The following is a 12208-nucleotide window of genomic DNA, read 5'->3' on the forward strand; positions in this document are numbered from 1 at the left end:
CTTGCACATCCACAGAGCACACAAGGCACGACAGTCACATAAGGAACCATAGCATACCCACCCAACAAATGTCTCATGTTCACCTGGGCGTAACCGGTACTACAGAGGCCACTGTGTAATTAGCTAGAGTGGGGAGTCGCCTGGTCAGTGTCTTCACTGGCCTCAAGGTGACAGCCCAACAGAAGATCTGTAAGCAAATCTTCATTCAATTTTAAAAAGCACTATGGCTAGTGCCCCAGGGGCGTAGCTTAGTAAGTGAGATTGGGGGCCAGTGAATCGTAAATTTCCCAACTCAAATAGAGTATACCGAAGCGTGGAAGTGTGGAAGGATGACCAACGTTTGGGGTGGACTGTCCCCATGAGGAGCAGGTTCAATACAGATTTGCATTTGGTGAGCCCCTGTCTACAGTCCTGATAAAGTAATAACAAGGTTAAACCTTCTGTTCAAATGAGGATGACGACGAAAAACAACAATGGCATAGGAGACCCGACTCAGGGTCCCCAAACCCAACTCTCCAGCCTAGAATGCATTTATTCAGGGGGGTGGAGAGGGGGTTATACCACAAATACCCTCCCCCCGCTACACTTCCCCCGAAGCCGCGCCCCTGCTAGGTCCTCAGTGGTCCCCTTCGCCACAATTACAGTTGTTATAGTACCACCTTTGTTTTCTGCCACTAACATCCCCTTATAGAGTGCGGGGATGCGAAATTAACTGCTACTCTCATGCAAGCCAGTGCTTTAAATAGAAATGTACAAGTGCGGGTACTCACTTTGATAGTACGGCTTGCATCTGAGAAGTGCCGGTACTCTCCCACTAAATGCATTGCAGCAGTGCTGAGAAGAGCCCATACTCTCTATTCAAATGAAAGAACGGCAGGTGCTCAGTACTGGACAGTACCTGCCCACTGAAGACACTCCAATTCAAATGAAGGAAGCGCAGCTGCGCAGGCACTTAGTTAGTACCGGGCAATACCTGCCCATTGAAAGCACTTTGTCCCACATAGGGGTCTAAGCCTTATATAAATGCTGCAATACAATACAATGCTCATAACTCACCTGGTGCGATGCACGTCCACAGGGACAGATAAACACAAAGCTTGGCGCGTGCTGCAAACCCCGCCCCGCCGCTGGGGGCGTGCCCTAGACGGCCATGTGGGCGTGGCGCTGCGCTCTCAGAGGCAGGGCGGCTGGTAGGGGGGCGGTCTGAGCGATGGGCGTGATGCCGCGCGCCGAGCCGAGCGCGCGTGGTGGGGGCGCGGTCTGAGCGGTGCGCGCGAGCCTGCGCTCTCATAGGCGGGAACGCCTGTTTGAGGGGCGTGGTCAGCGCGGTGGGCGGGGTCCGCAGCCCGCTGTCAGGTGGATTTCCACATGCCTCATCTGCGGTTCTAAGTAGGCTGGAGCTGCGACCGGGCAGCGCGCGCGGGAGGAAGCGGAGGAACCGGGACCCCAGAGCACCGCACGGCCGCAGGGAGAGGCACCGAGGGAGGGAAGGAGCAGAGCAGGGAGAGCAGAGAGGCCTGGACCCTCGGAGGGACCCCCGCTCCAGGCAGAGCCGAGTGTCCATGAGTGGGGCCAGCCCCCCCTAGCACCGCCGAGATGAGAGGTAAGAGGGGCTGCAGCTCATTTTATTTATTTATTTAATGCGATTTTCTATAGCGCGAACTTTACCCGAATGTGTCAGAGCGCTTTACATAAGAACCAGTTGCAAAACATAAGGACTAAGGATTACATGCGTTACATAAAAGATACAAACAGAAAAAAATGCACATGTACAAGATGTAAAGTCACACAAGGAAGAGATACAAATAGATAGAAAAATTGCAAATGTACAAATAGTAAAGTCACCCGAGGAAGAGATTCGAATGGATATACTCTAAGTCACATAGGAATGGTAGAGAGTACAAAGGTCTACTGCATATACTAGTGATTAGAGTTATCTCTATATACATAGGGATGGGATACGAATGCATATACTCTAAAGAGTCACATGAGCATCCACACCGCTTGTGGCCGGATTTATAAACCCCACAGCGCCCAGAGCCGCGCTAAGGAGCTTTGGGAACGAGCCCTGCTGCAGGGCAGGCTGGGGCTGCCAGAGGATGATCATGCCATGCACACTCACCCAGAGACTGATGTGTGTGGGGACTGAGAAAAGTGCATTTCCATGTAGCGCCGACTCGAGGTTTGGCTGTCTCTGCGAGGGATGTACGAGGTGTTGGTGTGCAGATCATGGTCACTTCTTTGGTTCAAAGTACATTATTTCACAGTCGTGTCATCGTGATATTACTAGTGTCCTAGCGAGGTTGCAAATTTGATTTATTGCTAATTTGTGATAATGACTTTTTAGTTCTGGCTCAATCTCTTTATTCGCTGTTCCAGTTACAAGAAGCCATGTGTCAATTATTCTTGCAGATTCACCCCAGTGTACGCATCGAATTCCAAGTTATTACCTCGGAAATATTACCTTACTAATGTGCACGCACTGTTTCCTGACTCAAAGAGGGGGGCTGACTGTAGAGTGGAAAGCAACCATTCCAAGGCAAGGTGTAGAGTAGACGTGTGCCTCGCCAATTTACGCCTTTATTCCCTTGTACAATATCTTAAGTTGTGTATGAGTAATATCCATGAAAACCATCTTTGCAGATAAGCTGCCTATTAGAAATGTTTATGGGGGGGGGGGGGTGACTGGAGTCATGACCCCATGATGACCTAAGTGAACATGAGTCACGGCCCCTTATACTTCTGGACATTTGAAGGCTCAATGCGTGACACTCCCCCAGCGGTTTTAGCATCTGTATACCTCCGCCGCCGGTGCGCTGCCCGACCGAGCTGTCTCAGGTAGCCATTGCAGCCCAATGTCACGTAATGACTCTGCCATTCATTCTTGCAGCCATGTAGAGCAACGTGGGTGTTCATTCTTTCATTAGTCATCCGGTGTCCTGCCTTCTCACAGACTTACTAGTGTGTGTGTGTGTTTTAGTACTTGCAGTATTAAATACAGTACTGTCTAGTTTAGTGGCAGCCTTCACAAACTAAATGAGGGATTCTCTGTGCTTCAAAATTAGATGGTCACTCATTCGTGCACTGGAAGATGGGTTCAGAGATCACGGGCTAACGTGATTATTAGTAATTTTAACAATATTAATGCTTTGATATCGTAGTCAACTAAAGATATATATATATATATATATATATATATATATATATATATATATATATATATATACATACACACACACATACATAGTTTTTTACTTGATTTCTTTGACAGCTCGCTATAGCGTGGAATAGCGCTAGTTCCCCAAATAACTGCACACATATATTTTTTAATTATACATTTCTCTGTATGTTATCAAGCTCAGATTCAGTTTTGAACCCACAACCTTGAAGGTAATTATATATTAAAACAAAAATTGTAATAAACCAACAGAAAACCTTGTATTCTGATTTGTCATCTGTGATTTTAGTCGCCTCTTGCCAGCACCTGGAAATAATCCATTTATACAGTGTGCGCTACACTTAATGTGTGAATAAACAAACAACGGGCAGGCCAGGATAGGGAACCAGTTCTGCAGTACGAGCCCCATATTGTACGAAGCAAGCACAGTACACCCATCCTACCACCTGAATGGGGTATTTGGGGATAAGGGAGTGTTTTTTTAATAGTGCTTTGAAGCTGTAAACTCATGACAGTGGCTGCAGTATTAATATTCTTACAAGAATACTGCACCTGCAAGGTGTTCTGCTGACAAGCAATGAGTGCGTTATAACCCCCCCCCCCCACACACACACACACACACACAGACACACAGACACACACACACACAAAGAAGCAACTAACTGAATACCCAGCGCTGTGCTTCAGGCCGCTACTTCTGTGGCGTGTAGTGACGTCATTTAGGAACTGCTGTGAAAGGTGAGCCCACACCACAGTTAGCCAGTGCTCCCACTCTTCAGGGTCCACCGCTTGCTTGTCTTTCATCTGATGCTGCTCTGGGCTCAGTGTTGCAATGGTTTTCTGGATATTTTGTGTACCAGTGTTGTGTGCATTAACGATTAGTGTTCTGTGCATAGTGCACTCGGGTGTGCAGCCACCAGATCACCATAGATTGCATCTTTTTCTGCACATCTCTTGTTTTGTGTGTAGTGTAAATGCTTGTTGTTTGCATTGCCTGCTCTGAGTTTACACATAGAGGCCTGATATTGTGTACGCCTCATTCTCCGCATTAAGTGTGCGTATGCTTATGTCGCAGGTTCAGCGTTGCCTGCTCCATGGGCCTCATGTTGTGTGCACTGTACCCTTCATCCTCCCAGTAGTCTTCTCACCTTCCCTTGTTGTTGTCTTCACTTTGTGATCACAGTTGTGTGCACCCTATCATTGCTGTGTGTGCAACGTCTTCTCATTTTTGGTTGTCGCGGCCCTCTTGCGGTCGATGATGCCAGCCTCTTATGCACAATATGGTCTGCACTATAGGTTGGAGGTCGTGTGTGCTCCATGTTGCCTGCATCATATGCTTTGTGTCTCCCCTATCCTCAGTCTGCTGTGCATTGCTTGCTCAGTGTTGTGTGCAACTTATAGCCAGTGTTGCCTGAATCACGTTTAATTTGTATTCCCTGTTTGTACCGAATGTTCCAAATTTCAAGCTTCTCCATATGTAATTAGCAGACCCTATGGGCCATCACCACAGGGCAGACCAATGATTTTTCTACAATTCCCCCCACCCACACACACACACACAGCTGAATGTTGTCTGCACCATTTTTTTGTGTGCACTGTACAGAGGTGGTGTCTGCACTGCGTCTTTGATGGCGTCTTACCTCATGAATGGGTCCATCAGGGATGGCCAGTGGCGGCTGTTTCTATTACTTGCTTGCCCCACCCCCTGACCCTACTGTTGCTATCTCTGTAGGAACCATGTTTACTTTCTGTTCTATGCCATACCCCTGGAGTATCCATAGTAAATAGGTGACTGTTGATTGGCTAAGCTTGTGCGGTCTACCGTGTGTCATATCCATGGTTAAACTGTGGTTGATGTTGGTCTCGCTCCCTCTGGTTTTTTTGTGAATTGCTCACCCTGACGCAGTGTCTCGCGTGTATTTAGGCATTTCTCAAATGACGACAACCCAATGCCACCCCTGTTCATAGGTTATGGTGAGCACCTCCTGCCAGGTAATTACAGACACTGTTTCCAGTCCTGGACAGTACTATGACAGCTTAATGCATTCTGAGTGTTGTAGTTTGTTTTGATTCGATTGAACTAATTAGACTAACACGTCTGAAATCAATGATTTGTAGGTGAAAATGTCAGGACTTGAGCCATTGTCCATTTTGCTTTGAGTCAAGTGGTAAGACTACTGCAGGTCAACAGTGACTGTTATTTTGAAATAATATTGTGCAAATTCAGTTAAAGAAGGTGTCCTCCAGAAACAAGACATGGCTGAGACCTGGACCCAGCAGCCATTTGCTTCTGTGCTTGGCACAAGCATGGAGTGCTCTGGGAATGCCGGCTTCACTCCCATTGGCACTCCCTGGACACGCTGGATGCATGAACGGGCGGGATTCTTTTCCAGCTGCCATCAAAGTCTCTCTGTTGCTAGGGAGTGGCCTGCTGTCAGTGTCGGCACACAGGCTGGCATGGGTAGAATCTGGCCATTCATAACCATTGGGTTGTGGCTTGGGGAGGTGGTTATATACTTGTAATTACGACTCTCCCATGCACTTCTTCTAAATTCAGCTGGCTCTTACATAAGGTTACTTACGGTTCTGGGTGGTAATTGTATAGGATCTGCTATGCGTGTAATTCGTTCATAAAGCTAATTCACATGTAAATATGCCCTCTCCTAGGCAATGCATATAATATGGTGAAATTGCACAAATGTATACTATTTTCCCACACCGTTTATAATGGTATTCAGACTGTCATAGGTGTGATAACCGCTTCTGCCATGCATTGCTTATAATGGCATGGTGCTTGTGTGCATGTAATTATGCAGTCTCCTTGCTTTGGTTAAAATGGCACAGTGCTAGTATGCATGTAATTATGGCTTATCTACGCACAGCTTGTAATACCTTGGCGCTAGTGTACATGTAATTATGGTGCCTCCATGCTTTGCTTACAATTGCATGGGGCTAGTATACGTGTAATTACGGCGCCTCCATGCGCTGCATATATGGACTGGGGCTAGTTTGCTTGTAATTAAGGCGTCTCCTGACATTGTTAGAATTGCGAGGGGCTAGCACACGTGTATTTACATTGTCACAATGGTGTATGTCGTTCCTTCATGTAATTAAGCCTCGCCATACTTTGCTTTGCTCATAATCTTAATACACACAAATTTCGTTACCCCAATTTAAGGTTGCGTAACTTGCAGCGTTTTGCATTATGCTTGTTATGTGAAATTTCCGAAATCATGCTGCATCACCTAGTATAAAATCCTATTATGGGAGCACAGGAACTAAGCAAACCACCGCTGTTGATCGCTGCACTTCCACTTTTTTAGGCTCAAAACATGTCCTCGCGCTCAAAATGGCCACAATGATGCATTTGGCACTCCAATATAGCGCTAAATGTCAGATTTGCATTTCTAATCCCTTTTTGCACTTTTTTCGAAATTTTGCTGAATGTTTCTGACATTTTGTTGAATTAAGCAATAAAAAAATTATGTAAGTATTGCAGACTTCTGCTTATAAGGGCAATGGAGGTGTTATACATGCATTTAGGACCTCACCCATGTTTATAATGTCATGCAGCTCTTGTACATGTAATTATAGGTTCATCCTGCAGTGTTTATAGTGAAGTGCAGACTGTCAGAGATGTAGTTAAACTGGCCAACCATTGAGTAAAGTCACAATACTTCTCCTTAGTAAGGAACTTTCTAGAACGCCTATTGTTGGCGATTGTTATTGGCGCAGAACTGGGTAAACCAAAGTCTTCCTTTTATTTTATTTTTCTGAATGGACCTCTTAAAGCTTCTCCCATGACAGCTTCTAATGCATGGAGCTAGGTAATGTGAAATGACACCTCAGGCAGTGCACGTGCAGTCGCTGTTTCTCATTGCAATGTTTATAATGGCATATGGACATTTTACATGTATTTATGACTTCTTCAACGCAGTGACAATGCACATCCCTACTTTGGGTCTGCCCCTCTACCAGGGTTACTGGAATTGTATGTTTTTGAGGTCACAGCGTTTACCGAATGATTACAAATTTGCCACCTTTGTCACATAATCCACCGTCTGCTGCCTAATCTGCAGATATTAGCAAAAAAATGTTTCTGGATCATATGGATCAAAAGTTACTAAAAGCACAGCTATACATGTTGCTGCGCAGTAGAAGGGCCTTCACAAAGGGTGACTGGTCAGTTGCCCATTTCTGTATTTAGGTGTTAAACTTGTACTAATGTGATGATATCACAAAAAGGGCTGTATTACACCACATAATTTTCCATTTGTTGCTGCATTAAGTAGTCAACCTTGTTGCATAAGTTGGTCCTCCCCTGACTCATAATTCAGGTGGCCCTGCCCTTTGCATTATATATGATGGCCTAAGACTCTAGCCAGAGCTCTCCCATCCACTGTTAGCAGGAGCTGCGCATACCAGAGCCTAGTGACACCCTGTGTTATGTAGCTCGCTATATAAGTGTTCTACTTGCTTTTAACCACCTTATTATGTCCTGTCCCTCCCTATTATTACATGTAATAAGGCTCAATGTTGTTTGGTAATACCTTCTTCTAAGCATTGCTTGTAATGGTAAGGGCGGGCCTGCGGTAACAATATGGCAAAAGTGTATACTTAGAAGGGAGACAGCCCGTCCGAAGACACCGACACTTGGGCGAAACACAGGCGCGACGCATAGAAAGTCAGTGGTTACATAATCAATTGCAGACATGGAAACTGAAACACGCCAACCACGCTGCAGTGGATAGGAAATCCCACATCCTAGTGGAAACCCACCTTCTAGAAAGCCCATAGCACGAGGAGGTAGGGTGACCACCTACCACAAGGTCTTTAAGGACACTCTTCCCAGTTCTGGACTTTCCAGTTATAACCTAATGCATTCTGGGAGTCTTGTTTTCCTTTCCTTAAACTAATCAGATTTAGTGGCAGAAGTGAGCCATACAAAGCAACACAGCATTTGTATTATTGTGTCTTCTCCCCCTCTTGCATGTGGTGTTGTGGTGGCTGCTATTGGTGGAATTACTGTTTCTCATGTGCATTGCTTGTAAGTGGTGTAGGGGCTGCTAGAAGTGTGTTTGCGGCTTCCCCCAAGGATGGTTTGTGATGGCGTGCGGTGGTAATATTAGTGGAAGGACAGCTTTGCTTCTAGTTGTATGAGGCGTTGAAGCGCTTTTCAGCGAGTAGCACGCTACTCCGGAACCCAAAGGTGGATTAGTAGAGGGAAATATCCATTGTAATTGGTAGACAAGCAAATCCGTAGGTTTGACGAATCGTATAGAGGAAGAAAGAGTTTGGAAGGGGTTATTTGGGAGTTGATAGTATTACCAGAGGTTTGGGATGAGTCTGAGTGGAGGCCGGGATATTTTAGAAGAGGAATGGTAGGAGTCCTATAATGGTGATTAGATGAGGTGTGGGGAGTTAATTGTTTTCTTTCTCTGCATTGGTACGGAAATATATAGATACATGTCCACCCATAGGAGATATACATACATGGAGATTTTAACATGATACACATATGGAAAAATATTGGGAGATATAAAATTTTACTTGATAAAGTCCTATATGTACATGCATGGATAATTATTTACAAACTTGGGCTTTCCGTTTTTGGTGTATATTAAGTTTTTTGGGGGAGGGGGTATTTTATTTTTTTGCTACGGCTTCTCAAATAGTTTGTTAATAACGCTATGCGACTGCTATTAATGTGACCACGGCTTCTCCCATCCAATGCTGTGAGGCTCCCTCTGATGTAAATACATCGGCTCCCATGCATTGTTTATAATGCTACGGGAGTGCTGTAGGTGTAACTATGACTTCGTTCTTGCATTTCTTCTACAAATACTGTGCAGCTTTTAGTGTAATGACGCCTGTTCCCCTGGTTCGCATCATTTTGATTAAGTCTTCTAGAAGTGTCATGCCAGGGATTGCTTATTGTGGTGTAGAGGCGGTTATAAGTGTCATTACGGCTTCTCCTCTGTTTTGCTTATAATTCGTGTGGGCTGCTAGACGTGTGATTACGGCTTTGCTTTGCATTATGTCCAGAGCCGGTTATTTAATTCTTCAGACAATCGCCATAGATCTGTCAAAACCAAAAACTCTTAATCTTCTCTTGAAGTGAGAGAGATGGGCTCACAGTCTCCTCCTCCAACACAGGCTCACTTTTATAGCTCATTTTCTCAGGCTTTCTTCATTCCTTTGGGAAAGCTATAATGGAAAAATAGGATTTAACACAATAAAAATTGAAATCAAAGTGATCCAATGAGTGCAATATATTCTATATCTTGGAATGTATAGACATAGACATGTAAAGTCCCTTCATACTGCTGAGCAAAACGCTTCACTCGCTTCGAGTGCTCCAGTGTCACTTACTCATTAAGACTTTATTTGCCGAGTTATAGATATAGTGACCTGCATTGGAATGAATTTCCACACTGTGCAATGAAACGGAAAGCCAATGTCTCCGAGGTCAATGCATACATCTGACAGTGCCATAGGGCCGCACGTATGGCAATCCGAATGCTTTATATTTAAGAAGGATGGTGTATCTTTGGTAGATGTGGTGTGACCAGATGTCTTTGCGCTTTGAACTTTAAAGTATCTCGTATAAAAAATGTATGTGCCAGTAGGCCCTGTACGATTGTATTTGCTCAGATGCGAATTGCGAAGGGCCGAGTTGGCATGAACGTAGAGAGAGAATGTTTTTTAAATGTAATTCTTGTTTGTTTTAGTATACAATCGCTCCTCTGTATAACTATCAAGAGTATCTAAGTGTAATGAGAGTTTAAAATGGTAAATTACCTCTGGCTATTAAACCCAGGGTAGCACTCGGGCTATATTATGCAAATGAGAAAGGCATCTCTTAATTGTAGTGGGCACAATATGTTCTGTCCCGTCTTTTTATCCCCCCCCCCTTCTCGCATTTGTTTTCTTCTCTTTCCATCTCGCTCTGTTGCTTACTCTCCGCCACTCACTTTACTCACAACTCTCTCACTCTCTCTCTGACTCTTTGTATCTCTCTAGCTCTTTCAATTTTTCTGTCTATCTCTGTTTGTACTGATCAGTCGGCTGTCTTTTTCATCAGCACCTTTTCTTTATTTCCATCGCTCTTGATCCGCTCTCTCTCTCTTTACTAGTCTGTCTCTTTGGCGGTTTTCTGTTAAGGTACTGTCTCTTTCTCTCTCTTCACCTACCCTCGGCGGACTTTGTCTCGACTCTATAATGCTTCTTTATCGGTCTACCCACAGCAGTCCCTTCCCTTTACCTAGGTCACACTCCCTCCTCACACTCCCTCGTCCTGCAGCTGTCTCTCTCCGGTGCTGACTCTCTCACACCTTCTTGTAGCTGAAGGTAAATGAAAGGGGTACTGCAGCAAAGAGGCGTCAAGTGACACAGGCCACAGAGGGAAGGAGAACAAGCATTAGAAATGCAATAGGTCTCGCAGCATTAGAGTTAGTGCATTTAGAATTGTTTATGGTTTTTTTTTGTAAATCTTTAGCATTTTTGTTCCCTGTAGCCAATGCTAAAGAAAAAAGCCATAAACAATTCTAAAAGCTCTAACTCAAATGCTCTGAGACCTATTGCACTGTGTGAGGGTGAGGAGTTGAGGGTGAGTGAGGGTGAGGGTGTGTGAGGGTGAATGAGGGTGAGTGAGGGGTTGAGGGTGAGTGAGGGGTTGAGGCTGAGTGAGAGTGAGGGTGAGTGAGTGTGAGGGTGAAGGTGAGTGAGGCTGAGTGAGGCTGAGTGTGAGTTAGGGTGAGGGTTTGCGGGTGGGTGAGGGTGAGGCTTTGAGGGTGAGTGAGGATGAGTGAGGGTGAGTGAGGTGTTGAGGGTGAGTGAGGGTGAGTGAGGGTGAGTAAGAGTGACGGTGAGTGAGGGGTTGAGGGTGAGGGGTTGAGGGTGAGTGAGTGAGGGTGAGGGGTTGAGGGTGACGGATTGCGGGTGAGGGGTTGAGGGTGAGGTGTTGAGGGTGAGGGGTTGAGGATGAGGTGTTGAGGGTGAGTGAGGTTGAGGGTGGTTGAGTGAGGATGAGTGAGAGTGAGGGTGAGTGAGGTGTTGAGGGTGAGGTGTTGAGGGTGAGTGAGTGAGGGTGAGGTGTTGAGGTTGAGTGAGGGTGAGTGAGTGTGACGTGTTGAGGGTGAGTGAGGATGAGTGAGAGTGAGGGTGAGTGAGGTGTTGAGGGTGAGGCGTTGAGGGTGAGGCGTTGAGGGTGATTGAGGGTGAGGGTGAGTGAGGGTGAGTGAGGGTGAGTGAGGGTGAGTGAGAGTGAGGGTGAGTGAGGGGTTGAGGGTGAGTCAGGGTGAGTGAGGGTGAGTGAGGGTGAGTGAGGGTGAGTGAGAGTGAGTGAGGGTGAATGAGGGTGAGTGAGAGTGAGGGTGAGTGAGGGGTTGAGGGTGAGGGGTTGAGGGTGAGGTGTTGAGGGTGAGGTGTTGAGGGTGAGGTGTTGAGGATGAGGTGTTGAGGATGAGGTGTTGAGGATGAGGTGTTGAGGGTGAGTGAGGTTGAGGGTGGTTGAGTGAGGATGAGTGAGAGTGAGGGTGAGTGAGGTGTTGAGGGTGAGGTGTTGAGGGTGAGTGAGTGAGGGTGAGGTGTTGAGGGTGAGTGAGGGTGAGTGAGTGTGAGGTGTTGAGGGTGAGTGAGGATGAGTGAGAGTGAGGGTGAGTGAGGGGTTGAGGGTGAGGCGTTGAGGGTGAGGCGTTGAGGGTGATTGAGGGTGAGGGTGAGTGAGGGTGAGTGAGGGTGAGGTGTTGAGGGTGAGTGAGGATGAGTGAGAGTGAGGGTGAGTGAGGGGTTGAGGGTGAGTGAGGGGTTGAGGGTGAGTGAGGGTGAGGGGTTGAGGGTGGGTGAGGGGTTGAGGGTGGGTGAGGGTGAGGGGTTGAGGGTGAGTGAGGGTGAGGGTGAGTGAGGGGTTGAGGGTGAGGGTGAGTGAGGGTGAGTGTGGGTGAGTGTGGGTGAGGGATTGAGGGTGAGGGGTTGAGGGTGAGGGGTTGAGGGAGAGCAGGGGGCATGAACACTACCAGGGTGGTGAAG

The 12208-nt window shown here is 46.4% G+C and overlaps 1 protein-coding gene across 2 annotated transcripts in view; it reads left to right on the plus strand.

The window, feature by feature from the left end:
* Positions 1–1398: 1398 nt before the first annotated feature.
* LOC147673331 (nuclear receptor ROR-beta-like) overlaps positions 1399–12208 on the plus strand; it is a 125950-nt gene continuing 115140 nt past the window's right edge. For both annotated transcript variants that reach the window (XM_086947169.1, XM_086947170.1), the window contains exon 1: positions 1399–1603. In XM_086947169.1, coding sequence (XP_086803295.1) covers positions 1597–1603 — 7 coding nt within the window. In that variant the 5' untranslated portion in view covers positions 1399–1596. The remainder of the gene's footprint in view (positions 1604–12208) is intronic.

The sequence above is a fragment of the Lissotriton vulgaris genome, chromosome 12 (assembly GCF_964263255.1).
Source record: "Lissotriton vulgaris chromosome 12, aLisVul1.2, whole genome shotgun sequence".
In the NCBI taxonomy this organism is placed as follows: Eukaryota; Metazoa; Chordata; class Amphibia; order Caudata; family Salamandridae; genus Lissotriton; species Lissotriton vulgaris.